The 22,378-nt window shown below is 37.3% G+C and overlaps 4 protein-coding genes across 4 annotated transcripts; 2 read left to right on the top strand and 2 right to left on the bottom strand.

Moving 5' to 3' along the window:
* Positions 1-1,181: 1,181 nt before the first annotated feature.
* Positions 1,182-1,930, bottom strand: LOC121803207. Its single transcript, XM_042202904.1, has one exon. It carries the CDS (start codon positions 1,919-1,921, stop codon positions 1,316-1,318), a length of 606 nt encoding a protein of 201 aa, XP_042058838.1. The 5' UTR covers positions 1,922-1,930; the 3' UTR covers positions 1,182-1,315.
* A 2,635-nt stretch (positions 1,931-4,565) lies between these two features.
* Positions 4,566-10,145, bottom strand: LOC121804751 (26S proteasome non-ATPase regulatory subunit 1 homolog A-like). Its single transcript, XM_042204400.1, has 13 exons — positions 9,904-10,145; positions 9,188-9,251; positions 8,908-9,013; positions 8,700-8,811; positions 8,442-8,610; positions 7,789-8,300; positions 7,556-7,691; positions 7,189-7,437; positions 6,862-7,082; positions 6,511-6,769; positions 6,091-6,323; positions 5,503-5,995; positions 4,566-5,249 (listed from the first exon to the last, which is right to left on the bottom strand). Exons 1-13 carry the CDS (start codon positions 10,044-10,046, stop codon positions 4,923-4,925), a joined length of 3,024 nt encoding a protein of 1,007 aa, XP_042060334.1. The 5' UTR covers positions 10,047-10,145; the 3' UTR covers positions 4,566-4,922.
* Positions 10,146-11,333: 1,188 nt separating this feature from the next.
* Positions 11,334-12,739, top strand: LOC121803167 (cytochrome b5-like). The gene is made up of 3 exons (XM_042202868.1): positions 11,334-11,464; positions 12,233-12,299; positions 12,393-12,739. Exons 1-3 carry the CDS (start codon positions 11,378-11,380, stop codon positions 12,635-12,637), a joined length of 399 nt encoding a protein of 132 aa, XP_042058802.1. The 5' UTR covers positions 11,334-11,377; the 3' UTR covers positions 12,638-12,739.
* Positions 12,740-19,927: 7,188 nt separating this feature from the next.
* On the top strand, positions 19,928-22,378 carry LOC121802821 (glycine-rich cell wall structural protein-like). The gene is made up of 2 exons (XM_042202523.1): positions 19,928-20,663; positions 22,320-22,378. The coding sequence occupies exons 1-2, from the start codon at positions 19,928-19,930 to the stop codon at positions 22,376-22,378; spliced, it is 795 nt and encodes a 264-aa protein (XP_042058457.1).

Genomic DNA, 22,378 nt, shown 5'->3' with positions numbered 1-22,378 from the left:
ATATAATTTTTAATTTTTAAGACTTTAATTATGAAAATTTTAATTTTTAGGATTTTAATTATGTATTTTTTATTTTTTTTTGTAATTTGTAATATTATTCCGGTTATTTTTAATGCATTTTAATATTGTGGAAATGTTTTTATTTAAATTGAATAATAGAATGGTGGGACCCTTGAGCTTGTTCTTGCGGAAGAGCACGGATGTTGGTGTTGTGCTCTTGCCTAAGAGTAGGGAGTAAAAGTGGGTCCGGGCCCACATTCGTCCTCGTTGGCAAGAGCACGGATGTGGATGCTCTTAGAGCTATACAAAATGTGTCGGAGATCTATCGTCTCTCGAAAAATATTAAATATTTTAGTATTTTTATAATTTCATTTTGTAATCATAATTTTTAATAATATTACTACTCTTTTCATCCTGAAAAAAGAAATAATACATATTTTTGGCATCTGAATTAAGAAATGGTGTTCAGTTAGTTAACTGAAAAATATAAGAAAAAAAAAGGGAATGGGAGAGAAGAAGAGTTAATTTTGCACATAGATGAAATGCATCATTTATCTAGGACATCTCAAAAAAGGAATAATTCATTTTATCTTGGGACAAAGTGATTATTTATTTGGTTAAATTTGAGAATTTGGACTATGTGACATGTTGGAGCTTTAATTCTATGGAGATTCCATTTTCCTTTCTTTGCTAGTATTATTGATTGTTTTAAGATTAATATCAAGAATTTATAATAAAATTAGATTCTTTTGGATATATGTTCAACTATGAAATTTATGGAAAGTTAAGTTTGATTTGTGTTTTAATTTGATTTCGAAATCATTTTAATTTGTTGATAAACTATATATATAGTACTAGTATATTTTTTTGCCCTTCTAGCGGGAAATACATTACTCTTTACTCGCGTAGAATGGCAAGATATGATCACATTGATATTAATATTATATTAAAATGTAACTATAAATAATAGTAATATGATGAAAAAAGTAGTGGCTGCCGTTTTCGAATGATTAAAGGCATCATAATTCACGACCCTAGTTGTTATCAGAATAGGAGAAACTAACGAATGGAAGACATTAATTTTAAAAAAAACACGTAAAATTAGAAACCGCATTTCTTGCATAGATTGAACATTCTTAAAAAAGCAAAATCCATCATCCTTCACTAACTACTACAAAACAAACACAACATAGTTATTTTTTTTACTAACAAGCTCATAATAACCATTATACATAAACAAAAAAGAAGCCCAAACTTCTTATTAATTCATTTAGATTTTAATTTACACATCTCAACAAAAACAGCTTATATTTGCTTACATCCATGCAAAATCTTTGATCCATCCGACCCCATCATTGCTGAAGTAAAACCCATCCTCTCTCACCAGCCAAAGGCATTGCCCGCCGCGGCGTCCGCACCTAAACACGTCCCGGCTGGCCCGGAACGCCTCGAACTTCCGCCTCCTCGCGTCCCACTTAAGGGTGCACACGAATCGAGCCGAGCTCCACAGTGGGGCCACTCTGACGCTCCAGCTGTAGTCGTCGCGCTCTTGGAGGGCCCTCCCGCCTATGTCTCGCCCGTCCGCGGCCGAGCACCACACCACCAGCGCCAGCGACGAGTTGTTGGTGAAGCCGTTGATGATGCGGACGTCGTACACCCGGCCCGCGAAGGAGAGATGCTGCTTCCACGTCAGGAGCGTGATGTACACCGCGCAGCTTATGAGGAAGAGAGCCACCGCGTTTTGCGCTTTCATTATTTGGACTTTGTCGACTGCATTGGGAGGTTGTACTTTATATAAGTAGATTGATATATTTGGGTGATTTTGAGATGAAATTATTTGTGTAAAGTGTGAAATATGATTGTGGTGATAATGTTGCAATATTATGAAGATTATATTGCGAGTGGTGAGAGATTTTGTCATTTTGGCGTGGTTGAGATTTCTACTATTGGGCTAAAAGTGTAGTCAGACACAAGTAACTGTTTTTAGAAGATAATATCATTATTGACATCGATGTGACATCATATAGTATAAATTAAACACAGGGTGAAACATGGTATGTGTCCATATCATATAGCTAAAATCCCACCTCCGTCCAAAATGAATTTTAAATTATGAAGATAAAATAGTTGCAAACTTTTTATTTAGGAGTAATTGTCTCTAAATTCTTAAACTTTCGTCAAATTTTGATTTTGCACACGAGCAACTAAAATATGAGGTCCATATATATTCTACAAACACTAGTACTCTCCAATCATAATATACTCAGACAATTTTTTTATAACTCATGACGAAACCAATACTAAAAAATGGATGGCAGTGGCGTATCCAGTATATGAACAAGGGGTACAACTGTATCCCCAAAATTTGAGATCTTTACTATATATTGTCGAGCCTTTGTAAGGAAAGCTCTATTGGTCTAGTGGTAAAGTACCTCTTGTTCTTCTTACTCACCCAAGTTCAAATCGCAGTGGCTACTTTCAAGTTTTTGTATATTAATTTATATTTATTATATTGTTTCTTTTCTATTTGAAAAATAATAGATATTTCCTTGAATAATTTATACTATTCATTATTATATTTTTACTAATAAGATTTGCAAATATTTTATCAATTATTTGGTTATTAATTCTTTTTCTTGTAGTAATTGCAACTTTGTTCCAATAATTTATGTTCAAAAGATTTACTTTCAGGATATTTTATTACTACTATATAATTATTATATTTATTTAATATAAAATATTTATAATTAAGAAAAATATCTAAATAAGATATTCTCCACTAACAAAACAAAAGAAAAATGATTAATCGAATTTTAAAGCTTCAAATCAATATAAGTCTCGCACCCCCGAATCAAAAATTCTAGATACGCCACTGATGGATGGAGTACTTTTCATTTTTATTTTACATGCCACAAATTAAAAGAGTTGAACCATCCACTTTATTGATATGCAATTTGCAAGATGCTTTGATTAGAGAAGGGAAGCTTACAAAGACCCAAAACCAAGTTTTTATACACATAAATACTCATAATCATTAACAAACTAACCAAATCATCTCACACAATAATATCAATAGTGCTTCCACATAACTTCACTAAGAATAATGGATCTTGATGTGATGCAGCTACTTGTGATTTGTTTTCTTGATCGAGTATGATTCGCTCTAATCAAGAGTTATCAGGTTGGCACTGGCATGCTTTAGGTATTTAATATGATAATAGTGTCAAATACTTTAATTGATAGTGTAATATACTTTTTGAAAATGGGAGCACTATTGAGGTAGTTGCAGATAAGTACTAGTCAAGGGTTGGTGCTAACTTCACAATGAAAGTGAGGATATAAGAATTGTCACTGTCAGGCAAATTACACTCTGCAATGTATGTCACACTTGTAGCCTATGCAAAATGAAACCATATAAAAGTATCACAATAAGATGAAAAGTCATGAATGGTGTAATTTGTACCTTTAGAGAAAGCATTGAAGGAGTATATGCCAAAGAAAGGTCAAAGAACACATGAGAAGTGATGATGGGGAGCAAATAGTTCAACCATTTTGTATTCTTGAGTCATATCAATGTCATTCTTAAACAACATGATTATGAGTATTAATTTATGTATTTATCCGTGGCCTAGAATACTAATAAAATCATTGTCGCTAAAATGGAAAATAAGCTATGAAGCATATTCAGTGCGGTAGCTTCTGTGGTTGCCACTAGCAATTTATTTGCTACTGTTGTTTTGTAATTTTCAAATTTGATGATGTGAATTTTTCAGTACTGTGCTTAGATGGATATACAAACTAGTTCATGATAAAGAAAGTAGAATGTAACCAAGTTTTGCTACATCTTCATGACAGCTGAAATGGTTCAAAAACTTGAGTCGGGTTGATTCTGTTGCCAGTAGGAAAGGCATTCTAGCATAACCTTCAAGCCGCTCTGTAGCAGTTGGATTTCATTAGGGAATTTCCTTTTCTTGCTAGGCTGTTTCTCATTCTCAACATCCATCATATCACATAATGTCACCTCTGGAGCACATTTCACACTGTCCCTACAAATTTCCTCAGCACTTGAGCAGTGTGATCTGATCAGGACTAGCTTGTATTGTTGGACATGCCATATCCTTCTCCAGAACTGCATGGATCTATGTTGGTCGGTTTCACTTCCCCGCTGCAAATCAAGAGACAGGGAAAACATGTTGAGATGTGCAGGGTGTCAAATAAACTTGATCAGCTGGCCCCATGAGTAACAATTGTACAGATAAGTCTTTCGCAGAGAGGTATGAGAAAGCATGGCTGTGTGCAGATCAATTAGTAGTACTATTTTTGTTATGCAGATTCATTAACATTTCCATTCAACATCCATCCCAATCTTGTGCTCCAAGTAAAGATGTCCCCTAACTTTGGATTTTTTCTGAATTGTTAGTGGCTATTTCATTTATTTAATATAAATGAAAATCAAGAAACAGGTCATGAGCAATTGTATGATAAAGGGCTGCATCAGTCTAGAAACATGCAAAGATTAAACCGTGTCTCAATATAATGGAAATGGCAAAAACATGAGAGCGTGCTAGAGATAAAAATAGCGCAATCGAGGAAAGATATCCTAAGATCCAGTTCATGTAGAAGTGAAAATAAAATTACAGCCAAGTTAATCCATTGAGCAAATTAAAATGCCCGAGTCTCTCCTGCAACCCATACATCTATAGAGAAATTATGTGTTCGCCTTCGGCCCCGTGGCTAATGCAGTTTTCTACAGTTCTCTATTTCCCCGCGTTTATATATTGCGTAGGAAATGAACATGATTGAGCGGGGTGGAAGGACGAGCACCAGATAAAACCAACATTGACATTCGGTTAACTGATGTTCAGGCCATCTGTTGGGGTTTATCTGCAGAATCTTGGAGAAAAGAAACGGAGCATTCCAACCTATGATGTATATTCAAATGCTTGTGGCGGTGCAGGCTCGTCATCCACTGCCATTGACGAGGCAGAGCCCTGCTGACCAGTGGCTGGTGCACCAGTACCATTTGGTGCTGAGGATGAGAGTGAATCGGTCAAAGCTAATGCCTCAGGTTCACTTGGACGAAGGTCTTTTAGCAGAACAAAGCCCGAGGGTGCTGACTTCACCGGCACATATCTACTGTCTGTAAGAAACTTGATGAATTTTTCTTGGGCAGGAATCACTCTAGCCGGGTTGGTCAACATTTCAAATGATGGTTCAGGTTCAGCCTTCTTTTCTGCGGCACTATCAATCTGGCAACATAAGACACAGAAAAGCGCAAAGTCAGCAACTTCACATGTTCCCCTTATCAAGCAGTTGAGCGAGATCCATATGGGGTAGAGAAGAATTTCGGGTGATTCACCCCGTTACAAACTCTCATAGCAACCATATATATATACATATAATATATATATATACATATACATACAAAAAATAGGTGCAGATGATATCACCACATGCATCATCCATATACCAAAGAAAAGGTAAGGAAAGAAAGCAGATTACCTGCATAGAGTCGCCATCTTTCTCACTTGCTTTACCCTTTCCAGAACTTGGATTGGCCTTCTCAGCATTTGCTTTCTCCGCATCTTTCTTACTAGCCCTGGCCTTGGCTCTAGCTGATGTTGATAAAACTGCCGTAGGTAGCTTAGCAGCTGAAGTAGTGGTAGGTACAGTCGTAGGCTTCGGGTACTCAAACAATGACGGCTTTGCGTGTGATAGGAACTCAAACTTCGGCACTTTCAAGTCATTGTTCAAACCAATCAATGCAGTTGGTGAAAACGCCAGACTAATGAAATATATAAGTGGGTACCAGTACCAAAACTGACTGAATACAGCCAGGCCAACAACTGCCGTGATTTTATCATGCTTCGACTTTGAAAGCAACTTGATGGTCACATTCCTTCCACCAGCATCTAGAATTCCAGACGCTAAAATTGCACCCATCTTGCTCATTGTGTCTTCATGTTTATCAAGGATTATTTTCTCCAATTGTCGCCTATGACCAAAAGACAATGTAAGCTGAAAGAATACTAATGGATATGGTTAAGGCGTGAAGATAAGTTACGTATACCAGTATAGTCAGAATAATACCTGAACTGACCAACACGGGAATCACTGGCTTCACTGGTTTGCACCATCACCATTGCCATTGCAATTAAAGCACCTTGGCGGACAAAGTCAACGACATCTGATGTCAAAGGCTCTAGCAATGATATGGCCTCGCTAAGGCCAGTACCTGCACAAGAAATTCCAACAGCTAGTGCAGCACCATAACGAACATGTGGGTTGTATGACTCTGATAGTAGCGAAACAATTCGAGGAGTCTGCATTTTGAGTAAGTGTAAATAAAAAATTAGTCATGATAGGGAAGAACCCTTGCTTAGCACTTAGATCTAAGAGGAAGCAAGATAGACAAGTTTAGCATCCCATAAACACAATTTTCTCCCTTGATTTTCAAGCAAAGTTAATAAACAACAGATTAGCAGAAGGAACACCAAAGAAGGTACCAACCTGTTCCGGATCAGAATATAGAACAAATCCAAGGGCAAGTACAGCAGTCCTTCTGACATCATCACTCACGTCTGATACGGCAAAGTGCAGCAGTTGACGTATGGCCTTATTGTTCGCTGTTCCCCTGTATGCTAATGCCAGAGCATACATTCCACCATAACGCAAGATAGGGTCTTGATCTCTAGTCATTTGCTCAATCAGAGTATCGGCTTCTTCCTCTCTCCCGTAAACAGTAAGTGCAATACCCAATGCCAAACCCCTGCCAAAAAGCAGAATGAAAATAAAAGTAGGGAACAAAACATGACATGCAGTAATATATTTACTAGCCTTGAATGGAAAATCAATAATTACCTAATAATCTTCTCATGCTGCGTCTCATGAGCATAAGCAAGCATTTCTCCAGCTTTCTCGCTAGCAGTTCCAACCATCAATAAACCCATACTTATACCAGCAGCCTCACCAGCAACAGCACTGTCTGTGTATAAAACATTTTTTATCTCATCAAAAATTTCATCATCTGCCGTGCCCAAAGCCGCCAGACCAAGACCGAGGCAGGCACCATGCTGAATAACCTGCACCATTTGTCACATTCCAGCATTTAGATACTAGCTACTGGTGATTAATGAAATCATATAAAAACAAGAGTATAATATCACTTGAAAAGATCAAAGTACAAACCTCAACATTAGTACTACGCAAACTCTCTCTGAGAAACTGTTTAATGCCCTCCCCGTGATTTGCATGGATTAAACCAAGAGCATACAAAGCACCACCTTCGGAATAAGGGCTACCACCACTACCAGCCCCACCTTGTGGTAAGTAAGGTGCCATTAGCGATCTTCCTTGCTGCAAATGACCTCTGTGGATAACCCCAAGTCCTGCAGTAGCACTAAACTTAGCCCAATTTGTTGCCCTACTCAGCCAGTCCTGACGCACAATTAGTATGGAGTATTAGGAGAATAAATAGTACATAGATATATGATTATGATTTATGACTTATGAGGGAAATATTTATATAACTCAGACTAAGCCAATGGGTACATACCAGATTCTCGCGAAGAAACGTGTCTACAGTTGTTCCAGCATGCATAAGAGCATTGGCATATATAGTTGCACTGTGGCAAACACTATTTCTCATTTCAACAGATTGCTTTATCGTCTTAAGAATGAGAAGATCTGATCTGAAAAGAGAGAACAAATCAAATATTTATTAGACCACTTCATTTTTACCATGTCAGAAAAAATCCAAGACTAAGAACAAATTATAGAAACACCTACTTGTTATGGCCATGTAAAAACTGCAGAGTCAACTGAATGCAAGTCTCTCCAGACAAAATTCCTCTCATTTTCATTAATCTCTCATCATAAGCAGCTTCACGTGGATCGGAACATGTTGCACTATCATCTACTTGAGTCACATCTGTCATCTGAACCTCCTCTGATACAACAGCATTACTGCCAGTTGCAGCATCAGCGTCTGTCGCAGCATCAGCTACTGGCACAACATCTGGCTGCGCAGACTCGGACTGCTTTGACTCTGAAGGCTGCAACTTCTTGGCATTAGGGAGCTGATCTCGTACCTTCAAAAGGAAGGCTTGGTGTTCATTCTCCACTAGATCAAATGCTATTTGATATGCCAACAGTGCATCATCTGCATTTTCAGATCTTAGGAGTTTCTCCAATATGCTTGCTACACCTTCGGGCTCATCCAAAAACATTAGGCGCTGGCACATGCTCAAGTAGTCAGGTGAAGGCAATTGTTGGTATATCTTGACCAAAAGTCGGAACACCTGTTTAAGTTAAGAACACGAATGTCATTTTTATAAATTTATTACACATATAGCTTCCATAACTGCTAAACTTCAGCCATTAACATATCACGAGAATTTTGGCTACAATCGTAACTATCCAATGGGCTCAAAAAAATTCACCTCGAGGCGATACTCTCTTCTATATATAAAGTTATGAGAGACATCAATGCAGTAATTGATAGTAGAATGAACATTGTCACTCTTTATAACCGCTTCCTCAAGCTTATCCAATCGTCTGCATTCAATAGCAACTCCTATAGCTTGTTGGTATTTTCCATCCGCAATACATCTGTAAAAAAGGTAAGAAATGGCAATACAAAGTTATGAATTGAAACAACATAGCTATTGTTAATAACATGAAGATGTCAATTGACATACTTATCAAGCATTCTCTCCACAATTGCCTCCAGTCTAGGGTCAATTACTGCTGATTCATAATTTGCCTCAGCTGCTTTAGTCTTCAGACTAGCATATTCATCAATTGCTTTCGCTGAGGGAAACAAGAAGATAACAAAAAGCAAGAGTTTAAGTGAAATAGTGAATATCACATAATATCAAAGGGAAACATTGAAAATTAACTTCTTACCAAGAAGAGTATGAACATAGTCAGAATCCTCTGACACATCAAACTGGTGATCAGCTCCCAGAGCATATGATAGTGAGTCATTAAGTTCACCAAGATAATAGAAAACCTGGTGGGAGAAACATATGTACATTGTGAAAGAAGACAAAAGAAATTAAAAGAGGAAACAATTTATCATGCTTCAAGCAACACTTCACCTAAAAAGTGTAATTTCTAAAACCTAACACAGAGGAAAACGGCTATAAGTGTAACCATATTAAAACCAAAAGATGAAATATTATACCTTGGAAACAAGCAAGGCAGCCAGATGCCTTTGTTCGAATTCTTCATCTTCATATAAACTTTCGCTGCAGTCATATTAGATCATATTATAAACTCACTAATTACAAGTCAAGAATATACATATACTGACTTGGTCAAAACAGAATTCCAAGACAAACTCAAACCCAACCAAATCTTGCTAAAATATCAGGTATTAATAAGTGACTAACGATCCCAAAATGGTAAATACTCATCAGTAAATACCAAGGTACAGATAGGACATGCTGGTATATGTCTAGTCATTATATGGAGGCAGTTGCTTATTTAGTTTCATGAAGCTAACTCAAGTTTGGGTTGCTACCTATGCTGTTGGTTAGGTTACCAATACCATCTATTAACTTTGGAAGTCTATCAGACCTAATGTCCAAAACTGAACCAATCAAAAAGCTGTAGCTCAGCTCACTGAATTCCCTCTAATTGATGCTATTTCTATAATTCGAGGATTATAATACATCAGAAATTCAAGTATATCCCATCAGAAAATCAAACATGCCGATCACCAGGCTGTAAAGAACATAACTTTACTAAAAAGGATCACAACAAACATCCCAATTTTCAAATCAACTCGACAAACACAATCGAAATTCTCGACAATGTGAAAACAACAAGAACAAACCAAGAGAGAGAAGGCCCAATTGATGCAATCAAATGAGAATAAGAAAGAAAAAAGGAGAATACATGATCGGAACAGAGGTGGAGATCTCCGGCCAGAAGTAGTTGACAAAGGTATTGAGATGGGTGAGCGCGTGTATCTTGAGAGCGGGGTGGGTCTCGTTCAGCATAGCCAGTAGCCCACCGGCGCAGCTCACCGTCGTAGCCATTGCGCAGAATTAGGGCTTTCGATCGACTGGGATTTGGGGTTGAGGGTTTTCCTTGAGATGCGATTGATTGATTCAAAGACGAAACACAATCAAACTGAAATTAATTTCGTGTTGCATTCTTGATTTACCTGATTTGGGCCCTTATAGTAGTGAAGGTAAAGGTAAGATATTTGGGCCGCTTGTATTCGGCAAGGCCCAATTTCAACTTCGTTTAATAAAAATCACACCATCAAAACGAACTTTTAAATATGTCAATAATTACTCGAACTTAACAACTTTATCATTACACATCATTTTATTAAATAGTATATGAAATTTACATCATTATTACTTTATCAGATGACATCGTTGTAATTATACTCTTTCTTGAAAATAAAAACTTTTGAAATAACACGAGTTGCAAAATTGGTAAAGATAGAAAGAAAAAATAGGTTAGAGAATAAAAGTTTTCTACTATGAAAATTTTCTGTTTTTAAAGAACGGATCAAAAAGGAAAGAGTTTCTATTATTAAGAAACGAAAGAAATATAATACTTATATGGAAATTGTTATTCTACACTTAAATACTTGAATTAGAAATATAATACTTATATGGAAATTGTTATTCTACACTTAAATACCTGAATTTGGAGTGTATTTTGATTTTGCACACGTTAACTTTGAAAGTTGCGAAGAAATACATGAATTTAAAGTTTATTTTAATTTTATGAGCAAAACCCAAATGTACAGCTTTCATAAAGTTTTTTCAGCTCCTAGTTGCTTCCATAAAAATTTATATATACTACATTTTAGTTTAATTGTGAAATGATGGATGATACGCTTCATAATCAAAAGGAAAAAATAGTTTGTGTGAGTTGGCCTTATGATAGAGTGGTAATGTCTGAGGTCAAAAGTTTTGAGTTCGAATTATGTTTGTATCATGTGATGACCTATAAAAATTGTCCAACTTATCACAAGGCATAATATTAATTGCATATTAATTAATTTGATCAAAAATAAAAGTTTAGACCAATATTTGGAAAACGTTCTAATAGTGATCCCCCTGCTTCGATTGCTAAGCGACAGTTTGATTCAAGAGGCTCTTTCTATAAACAATGTAATTATTGAAACAAACAACAAATTGACAAGCTTGAAAACTCCACCTAAGTTAATGATAAAATATGGTATCAACCCTGTCAATAACCTAACTATGCATGTTATTATAAGATTCTTATATTTGTAGCATCGGAATACTTAATTAATATCACTAGTACTATGCCTATATATAAAGACATACAACCAATAATTGCTTAAACTCTATTTTAGTTTTAGCTTTAAAGTTCAAGAAAGAAAATGGGTGTAGAGAGCAAAGTATTCACATATTCAGATGTCTCTGCACACAAAACTTCTGATGATTGCTGGGTTATAATCAATGGAAAGGTATTTATATATTTTTTTTCTTCTTTTCTCTTCTTCTTCTGAAATTAATTGTGTCTATTTTTTAATTACATGAAAGCTTATTTTGGTTCGGTGAATAAAATTAATTTGTTACCAAAAAAAAAGTAAGTTTGTCAACTGATGCTTCCATCAATAAACTCTCAAAAGCTTTGTGGGCAAATTCGATGGGGAATTTACTAACGAGCAAACTCTTCCATTTTTTATAATGAGCCCAATATTCCAAAACATTTTAAATATTTACACAATAAAATCAAGGTGGAGATGAAATAAGACTCTGCCTCAGTGTGCAAAAGTCAACAGGAGTAACAGTAAAACCTTGTGTTTTTGTCTAGACTTTGTTTAAGTAGTAACTAGAGGTGGACCTCATTTTCTGTGTTATATAGTTAAAAAGTTTGGTAATAGTTTTTGCACTTTTGAAAAAAAAAATACTAAATGTACAATTATTGTGTACTATAATATTCTAAAAGAAGATATATCTATGATTATGGCAGCATGGGTCAATTTGTTTGGTCCACTAAATTTTGTTAGATGAAAATCTTAATATACATTTATTTTAGTGAAATTTAAAGCAACATGATATCTTAATTTTTATCGATTCAGTATTTATGAATTATGATGCCCTTGGGCTGAATGAGCTTATGCCAAGTTAGAACAGACTTGTTTTGACATCTCTACTTATACAAAAGAAAAATATATTTATAAGTTTGCTTGTATATATACATTGTTTCCAATGTTGAAAATGAAATACAGGTCTATAATGTTACAAGCTACTTAGACGAGCATCCCGGCGGTGACGAAGTCATACTGGGACAGGCAGGTACGAGTCGTGCGACAATATAAAAATTAACCCTGATTTACTTATAGTAAAATAAGCAAAATGAGATTAAAAAAAATATTGTTATTTTTCTAGGTAACGATGCAAGTCAAGAATTCGAAGATGTAGGCCATGGCAGCGCTGCAAGACTAATGTTGGATGAATTCTACGTTGGCGAGGTGGACTCCACCACAAAAGTTGAAGTTGTGGATTCGCCACCGGTGGTGGCCAAAGATTCCGGCGTCAAGCCGGAGGAGTCAACTAAGTTTCTTCATTTTCTTCTTTCACTTGGAATACTAGGATTGGCTTTGGGGGTTTTACTATTCAACTTCTCAAGATGATTATATCAATTCTCTCCTTTACTAGAAAAAATTGTTTGAAATAAATTTGTAACTGATATTAATGTTTTTAATATATTCCTATTCCACCTGCTTTAGAGTTAATATTATCTTAACACCCCCACATGGCCACACACTGAAGAGTGCATAATTGCAAAAATAAGCTTGCACTAACCCGTCAATTTGGAATCCATCGAATTCGATATCTTATTTTTCTTGGAAGGTGTCAAGAAAGAATTGGAATGGAATAAGATCGATTTATTTTAAAAAAAGGTTCGTATTATTTGACTTAACTTATATGGATATACATTGAAATTGTCTTCAATAATTATATTTCTGCCTATGGAGTTATTATTAGATTAATACACGTGAAAATGCCATTCGAATGAGTTCATCAAGTAAAATTTCTAGTTACATATTATATGTGATAAAAGCTAAAACGGGTTAAGTATAATTGATAAAAGGGATTATAGACCACAAAATTTGCTCAAATTTTGTCTAGTCTTATAATGTTTGAATTAAACATGTTCTCAATTAATTAACCGAATATTAAATCATGGAATTACAAATTTTCTCTATTAACTCATCAATTTATAAAATAATGTCTTTTAATTTGGTGGTGCTCAAACAATGTCGTTTCAATAAAACAAGGTTTTTTTTATAATATTATCAAATTTTAGGATTTAGTTGTTTATTATCTCTCTATAAATCGAAATGAATGAAACTAAAAAGTCCTGTTTGTAAAAAAGTTGCACAATATATGGAGCATTGCCATGTCATCTCTAGGTATGCATGTGACAATCCCCTATATAATGGAACCTTAGGAAATTGCAATTAATGTTCATGAATGCCAACAACCAAACAATTCGATAAAGTCCACAAAAATTCAAAGGTAATTAATTATGAAGTCATTAAAGTCTACTGTGACAAATACTATCTTGCAGTACAAAATTAAGGACTAACTTTATTCTTACTCAATCACTTCTATTAATTGGAACAATATTTTTTATGGTAATTAATAGTGTTGGTTAGTGGAAACTTGTTAAAAGCTCAAACTTAGAGCCACCACATCCACATCCATCCATGCTCTTTTGCCAAATATCATGGATATGGTCCTCGATCAATGTTTATTCATTTTTAATTTCATTTTCTTCCGCAAGAGCACAACACCCACATTCGTACTTTTCCGCAAGAGCCTACTTTTACACTATTCAAGGGTTTTTCACCATTTTATATTCAATTTAAATACTTCAATTACTAAAAATATTTTCATAATATTAAAATGCATTAAAAATATTTGAAATATTGTTACAATTTATTAAAAATTTAAAATTTTCGTAATTAAAATCCTAAAAATTAAAACTTACATAATTAAAATCCTAAAAATTAAAAATTATATAATTAAATTAAAAAAATTAAAAAAATCCACTATGAGAGAAGTGTGAGTGAAAGATAATTTGATGTAAAAAGTGGATGATAAATGTGTGTATTTATAGATGATTTTGGGGTAAATTAAAAAATCAAAAAATTTTGAAAAATATCGGTAGAAAAACAGTTACTCCCTCCGTCCGCCATTAGGAGTCCCGGTTTACCATTTTAGTTCATCCGCCATTAAGAGTCCCGGTTCACTTTTACTATAAATGGTTGGTACACCTCACTTTCCACTAACTCATTCAACTCATATTCTATTATAAAACTAATATATAAAAATGGGGCCTACATTCCACTATCTTTTCTCACCTACTTTTCTTTATATTTCTTAAAACCCGTGCCGAACTCAAATGGACTCCTAAGAGCATACACAATGGCGCCCGTCCCGACGGACGTCCGGCCGGCATGCCGGAGTTCCGCGCGGGATGTCCGCCATTGCGCAGCGGTGATGCCGATACGGACGTCCGTTGCAGACACCAGAGTTCTGCGGCGTTCCTGGGACGTCCGTCGTGACGTCCTTGCGGACGTCCGCCATTGCGTTGACCCCATGGACGTCCGCACGGACGTCCAGATTATTTTATATATATTTTTTTGAAAATTCTATAAATACGGCTCGTTGAACTTCATTTCATTCGCACTACTTGTATTAACGAGTATCTCTCTCTCTCTACGTTTCTGTTATATATCCAGAATGGCTGGTAGTGGTAGTGGTAGTGGTAGTGGCTTTGGTGCGGGCGGTAGCGGTGCGGGTGGTAGTGGTGGGGGGTATGATGACATAATGAGGCGAATTCATGCACGTGTGCGGGAGGCAGCGGAGAGGGAGATACAGGCGGCCTTGGCGCCGGGGGTACGTCGACCCATCCATCGTCGATCTATAGTACCCCGGGACCACCTCGCTACACACCGTCGGTTGTATGAGGATTACTTCGCTCCGGAGCCACGATTTGAGGAGAACATGTTCCGGCGACGTTTTAGGATGCATCGTCCGCTCTTTCTGCGTATCGTGGGCACTTTAGAGCGTCGATACGGGTATTTCAGGGTGCGGGAGGATGCGGCTGGTAAACCCGACCACACTCCGATTCAGAAGAGCACTGCCGTAATCAGGCAGCTGGCATACGGAGGCGCGACTGACATGTTCGATGAGTACCTCCACATCGGCAAGACGACTGCCCGTGATTGCCTAAAGTATTTTTGTCAGGGCGTTAGGGAGATATTCGGGATAGGTATCTTCGGAAGCCTACCCCCAAAGATTGTCAGGCTCTGCTGGATATGCACGGGACTCAGCACGGGTTTCCGGGGATGCCAGGCAGCATAGATTGTATGCATTGGGAGTGGAAGAACTGCCCCGCTTCCTGGAAAGGGGTGTACACTACGGGTTTCAAGGGCAAGAATCCCACGATGATCCTTGAAGCGGTAACTGACTACCGGCTGTGGATTTAGCATGCCTATTTTGGAGTAGCTGGGTCGAACAACGACATCAACGTCCTCCAGTCGTCGCCCCTTTTCAACGACCAGTGCATGGGCGTCGGTCCGGCCGTCAATTTCGTCGCCAGCGGCGACCAACACAACACGAGCTATTATTTGGCTGATGGGATATACCCTATGTGGCCCTTCTTTGTTAAGACGATCAGATGCCCAACAGAATAAAAGAAGGTATATTTTGCGGGTCGTCAGGAGGCAGCGCACAAGGATGTGAGGCGGGCATTTGGTGTGCTCTAGGCTCGATGGGCGGCAGTGAAGGGTCCATCACGGCTGTGGTATGCTGACAGCATCGCCGACATGATGTACGCATGTATTATCATGCATAACTGATAAACTCGTGGTTTAGCAAGTATTTTGGATGTTTAACGTGAACATTTCAGTGTTTTTGTAGCATACTACTTGAGTTTACATCCATTATCCACTACATAAGTGTTTTGACGAGTTTGTCGAGTGTTTGGAGCTAAAACAGGTGAAAATGACTTGAAAACGAGTTTGAAGGAAGAATCGCCTGACCGGGCGCGCTTCAATGCGCGACCTTCGTATAATAGTCATAACTCTCTCATCCGGACTCCGATGGGGGCGTGCAAGATACTCACGCGAAGCCATTTCGAAGACGAAGACAATGCTTTTGAAGGATTCCAGAGAAAACGCCCGACCGGGCGTTTTGGTTGTGAACTCCAGAAAGTTTGCCCGATCGGGCATTTTGGCGACTTAAAATCGCCCGGCCGGGCGATGTGTTCTGCGAGATTGAATATTTCTGCCCCGGGTATAAAAGGAGACCTAGGTTTTTGACCTCAGGAGACCATACACGCCCCATAGCAGCTTTTGAAGGTTTGGAGAGTGGAATTGAGAGGAAAGGCGTCCCAATCCTCAACAAGATTGAAGACGAAGACGAATTTCCGTTCAATCCACCCTTGGGAGTATTTTCATTGGTTTTCATGTTTTATTCAATGACTATGGTTTATTCTTATGTTTTTGAGTTGAATATGAATAGCTAAATCATTTGTAGAGTTTTGGTGAAGACTACAATGAATACTTGTGATTGATTCAATAGCTTTTGATTACATATGCTCTTGTGATTATTTTGTTTCATTCTTGTGCCTTTCAATTCAATTTCCTAGCTACCAATTGGATATATTGACCTAGTTTTGAGTAATCGAGAGATACCTAATTAGGATTGATAAAAGAATGAACAACACCTAGATAATTTGCATTCGAGAGAAGGAATTCTAGAGTGAGGACTTGAATCTTTTGAGTATAGGAGTTAATTGTGAAGTATAGAAGGAGACTTCAATATTAATAGTTAATCAACGGGTTGAGTGCACTCGAGAGGGGGCTTAGCCTAGAATAGCGATTGTCCTTCTAATCCTACAGACTTCAACGGGTAATCAAAGTTGTTGAGTTGTTTACATTGTGGGTATTGTAGTCGGATCCAAAGCTCTACCTCGTTCTTTTATTTGAAACCTATCCTTTGTTGTGTGCTTTTAACTTGTTTATGTTTAATTGTTTTTCCAAGAATCAACCAAACCTTTGAATCGTCTAGATAGTAGTTAAAATCGGTCCGTGGTACTTGAGTTTATACATTTTGTCTCTGTGGGATATGATACTCTTGCTTGCTTTGTGCTACACTAGCCCCGTACACTTGCGAGATTTTCTTGTGTTAAAATAAGTTGAGTCAATAACATTATTATCGAAAATGAAGGTCCAGCACTAACGGATTGGGCCAATGATGATGCTGATGATGCGTTCCAAGCCACGACGTGGCCACCGGCAATGTACGTATGGGAATACCCCATGACGAGGTCGAGCGAGTCCGTGCATTTGCCGACATGCGCCAAAAACAAGCCCATATTCGACTCCAGAACGATATAATTGAAGAAGTATGGCAGCTGAGGGGTCGTCGTTGATGGAATTTATATTTATTGAAGTGTACTTTTTTTAGTTTTTTTTTTGTTGAAATGTACATTTCTTTTTTTTATTTAATGAAATTTTTATTTCGTAATCGTGGTGAAATTTTAATTCCGTAAATTGATTAATTCCGTAAATTGTTTAATTTGGTGAATTTGTAAATTTTTATTATTGTGGGAAGTCCGTCGGGATGTCCTTGGGGATGTCCGTCACTGTGCAGTGGGAAGTCCTTATGACGTGGCAGTGCAGTGGGAAGTCCTTATGACGTGGCAGGAGGTGTTTTTGGGATGTCCGCCGGGACATCCCCACCACTGTGGATGCTCTAATGGCGGACGGAGTCACGGAGGGAGTATATTTTTGGGAATCCGATTTTTTTTCGGATTATTTTTGATTTAAAAAAAAAAGAAATTTCCAACGACATTGTTGTTGGCCAATCGCAGGACGCCACGTCAGTGTGCTCTTCTGCACGACGGTGCTCGTTGGGAAAAGCACGTTCGTGCCTTTGGCAAGAGCACAACGGCGAGCACGGTACTCGCAGCGCCGACGGCACGGCTGCTGCTCATCCGACAAGCATCGCTGCGGATGCTCTTAGTTTCACAAGGTAACTAAATTAATAAATGAAAGATTTAATAATACACATAAGTACATAATTAACTACGTTAAATGGATGTTATTAGTACTTTCTTTTTGTGCATACACTTTATCTTACTTTTTTTTATTTTTACATTGCATTTTCGTGACCAAAGTAAGGAAGTGGAAAAGAATATTTCGTAAAAGCATATCATGTTCTCCTAGGATTGTCGTTGATGTTTTAAATTATGATTGTAGGAGTATATTATATATTCCTTCAAAATTTAGTACCAATAAAACGATTGCCTACGGCAACAAGACTTTTATTGAGATTTAATGTTTGTGTACCTAGCCTATATAATTGTAGCTTTCAATATACGCAAAGCTAATTCAAATTATACTTTGATATTTTGAAATTTCACTATAATTACTAGCTACTTAAGTACTATTCCACAGTATTTGGCATGCAAATACAATGCAGTTTGACTCTCCCATTACTTAAACAAACTTTGACTTTTCGTAGATAAAGTTTGATTAATCTTTGACTCTCCCTTTGGCTTGTAATATATTGTTTGTTTAATTCGTATATAATCTTTTTACTATCATATTAAATGTAATTTCAAAAAAAATATCATAGAATAACTAAGAGCAAATCCAAACTTAATAGTAATCTTTTAGCTAATTTTTAAGCTGCGACACACAAAAATTTAACCAATTTTCATGATTTTTCAATAATTTTCTATGTGGCTCTTGATTAATCCCAACTTTCATTATTCTTGCATGCGACGGACTTTCCATTTTGCCATAATTGAAGCGAGTTTGGATATTATCCATTTCAAATCAAATCACTCAATTTATTATACACAACGCGCAATGCTTTTCATTTAATGCATTTGAAATATGTAGTCAACTATACATTTCCATAGAGCATTTGAAAACCAATTTTATTTTTTTATTTATAAAACCTAACGTATGTAGCAAAATTTCGTGAAAAATATCATTAGTTGGCTCACGCCCACGTCTTCAAAATTATCCTATACAAATGCGCTCACTTAATAATTAATATGAAAATAATTTACTTAAATGGATAAAGTTTTAATAAAATCACAATCATGTTGCTATCCACCTTACGATCAAAGATATATTGTAATGTAACTCGACTGAATCGTCCAAAAATTTGAATCGAATATTTTAAATTTGAACCATGAAAATCAAGTTGAACCAAAAGAGCCAAATTGCATAAAAATAGCAAAAAATCCGAAAATTCAAAAATTAACGTGAAAATCCTAAACCTATTTTTATAATCTTATCTTCATTTTAAAATATGCGTATACAAAAATAAATTTCAAATTTTGAGAATTTTAATGTATACAAGCCAAACCGAACCGAAATCTGAAAAAAACAATCGAATTAAAATTTTAATTTCGATCTGGTTGGTCGGAGTTGTGGTACTTTGTCCACCTCTGAGAGCTATGGCATAAAGATACTTTTAATTTAAACAGAATTTGGATCAAACTCTCCATATCAAAATTTTATGTATCACACGCCATTACTAATTAATAGCACTATTTCAATGAAAATTATTATAAAAATAAAATTATTACTACAATGAATACTATTGTGACTGCTTAGAATTCGGGACGGAAATTCAAGAGTCATGATTCGGAGAAATAAATTTGAGACCAATGTCAAGTTAGAATCAGCAGGGTGACAGTTGAGGGTAATAACTCTCAAACTACACACATTTAATTCATATATACAATGTGAGCTGTAGCGCTGAACCTACCATGTGCACAGCATCTCCACCATTTGTATTTTTTTTTAATTTTCCACTTCTATAAGTAGTGTGGAATTATGCATCACTCTTGCATGCATGTGGTAATTAGGGTTTGTCAGAAAATAATGAGAGGAGGGTTTTCGAGTTTGTTTGTTGGTTTAGTGGTGGTGGTTTTGGTGGTGGAAAGTGGTGTTGTTTATGGTGATTTGAAGGATGAGAAGTTTTTGCCTAGGGGCCCTCTTTTGGGGAGGAGGATTGGAAGGTTGAAGCATGGAATCGGTGGGGGGTTAGGTGTTGGTGTTGGAATTGGCATTGGAGTTGGCGTTGGCGTTGGCGGTGGCGGTGGCGTTGGTGGTGGTGGTGGCGGTGGTCTTGGAGGAGGTGGTGGCCTTGGTGGTGGCCTTGGAGGTGGTGGTGGTGGGGGTTTAGGTGGTGGGATTGGTCATGGTGGCGGACTTGGTGGTGGACTTGGTGGGGGTGGTGGTCTTGGAGGAGGTGGTGGCCTTGGAGGTGGTGGTGGTGGGGGTTTAGGTGGTGGGATTGGTCATGGTGGTGGACTTGGTGGGGGTGGTGGTCTAGGAGGCGGTGCGGGTGGTGGTCTAGGAGGGGGTTTGGGAGGTGTGGCTGGCGGCGGATTAGGCCATGGGGGTGGCATTGGGCATGGTGGGGGTCTAGGAGGTGGTGGTGGACTTGGAGGTGGTGCAGGTGGAGGAGGGGGTTTGGGAGGAGGTGGAGGACTTGGTGGTGGCGCGGGTGGAGGAGGGGGTTTAGGAGGGGGTGGAGGACTTGGTGGTGGCGCAGGTGGAGGATTAGGTCATGGAGGTGGCATTGGGCATGGTGGGGGTCTAGGAGGAGGAGCTGGTGGTGGAGGAGGACTCGGAGGAGGTGGAGGACTTGGTGGTGGAGGTGGAGCTGGAGGAGGTGGAGGACTTGGTGGTGGAGGTGGAGCTGGTGGTGGACTCGGAGGAGGGGGCGGATTAGGAGGGGGCGGCGGCTTAGGGGTTGGTGGTGGTATTGGTGGAGGTGGAGGTTTTGGAGGTGGGGGAGGTTTTGGTGGAGGTGGTGGTCTTGGAGGCGGCGGTGGCTTTGGTGGTGGCGCAGGGTTCGGAGGTGGCGGAGGCCACTAAACTTAGTCATTTGCAACAAGTGGTTGGTTGCATTGTGTTTAAAATGGCATATATGTTTAAGATCGGTAAATTCAAGGCTTTGTCTTATGAATTTGTGTATTTGTTTCAACTGTTTCGACTTGCATATGAACACTATGAAATATTTTATGTTAATGTTATATTTTTACATATCGTGGATGATATTCATGAAAACAAATGTTGTTTAACTAGGGTTCAATCCACATTGCAATTCTCCCTCCAGAAAGAGCTGTTGCAATATATTCATTGAATTGTATATGTGTGTGTGTATAAGGCATTATAATAATTTTCTGATATTTAGAAAAAGCTCATAGAAAAAGAGAAACAAAAAGCAAATGTCCTATTCTCTCTGAAGGTTACCGCCCTGAACCAGCCCAATGAACAACACGAGTTCCAATTCCAGTAGTAGTAGTAGTAAATAAATTTCGAAATCAATTGTTAAAATAAATAATTAATCAAGAAAATAATTACACAGATATATATTTTTTTCCTATGAACATTGTGGCATATTATTTGACATAGCTAATTTTCATAGTTGAAACCAATTGCCAGATATTTAAGGATACAATTTAACCAAACGCAAAATTTTAGATGCCAATTACATCAAATTAATTCAAGAATTTCAAATTTTTGGAATTTTAAACTTAAATATACTAACATATCCCTAGCGGCCTAGCCAAACATAGCATTTAGCATATGTCATTTTTCCATGACGTAGAGAGACAAGCATCAATTATTCAAATTTTCACCATAGTCATAATTATCGAATCATAAGAGCAGTTGGAACCCACCTCTTTATGCGACAAATGCAAAAATCCACTCAAAATAACTTTAACAAGTAGTACTACACTTCTCACTTTTTTGCACATCACTGAATTTCTGATTCTTCCAACACCCCAAAAAACGAAAATTAATGAAAATATGGCATATATAGCATCATTTGGTAATAAATAAAATAAATAGCCAAATATAATCAAATTCTCGTCCATTCCACAATTTTCAAAAACACAATTAAAAATTACTAGAGGTTTGCAATTTTCACAAATTTCTATGGAGAAATACACAATGATATGACAGCCGATTTTAAGATGAATTTTCCCGTGGTGATCGAGGTAATTAGATTAGATACATAGTTTATTAATGGCATTATTAACACACTGCATATGTTAAAACCCTAATTAATGTATAAGATCCATATCCCCTCAACCAATAGGCCTTTCATAGAAAAACACACATGAAAATCAAATAAAACCCGCATCTAAATACATTCAAACACAAGAATAACATAATTGTCTCCTTACACTATATATCCAAACAACTCATGAAATTATATATTACCTTCAAATTAACTTAATCTGAGCATCTTCACCAGATTCCGACACATACATCAGTTCGACTCCGGATTCGGACCACTCGGAACCTCATGCTTAG

Source organism: Salvia splendens, chromosome 5 (genome assembly GCF_004379255.2).
Source record: "Salvia splendens isolate huo1 chromosome 5, SspV2, whole genome shotgun sequence".
Lineage (NCBI taxonomy): Eukaryota > Viridiplantae > Streptophyta > Magnoliopsida > Lamiales > Lamiaceae > Salvia > Salvia splendens.
This window is presented reverse-complemented; position numbering and strand designations above follow the sequence as displayed.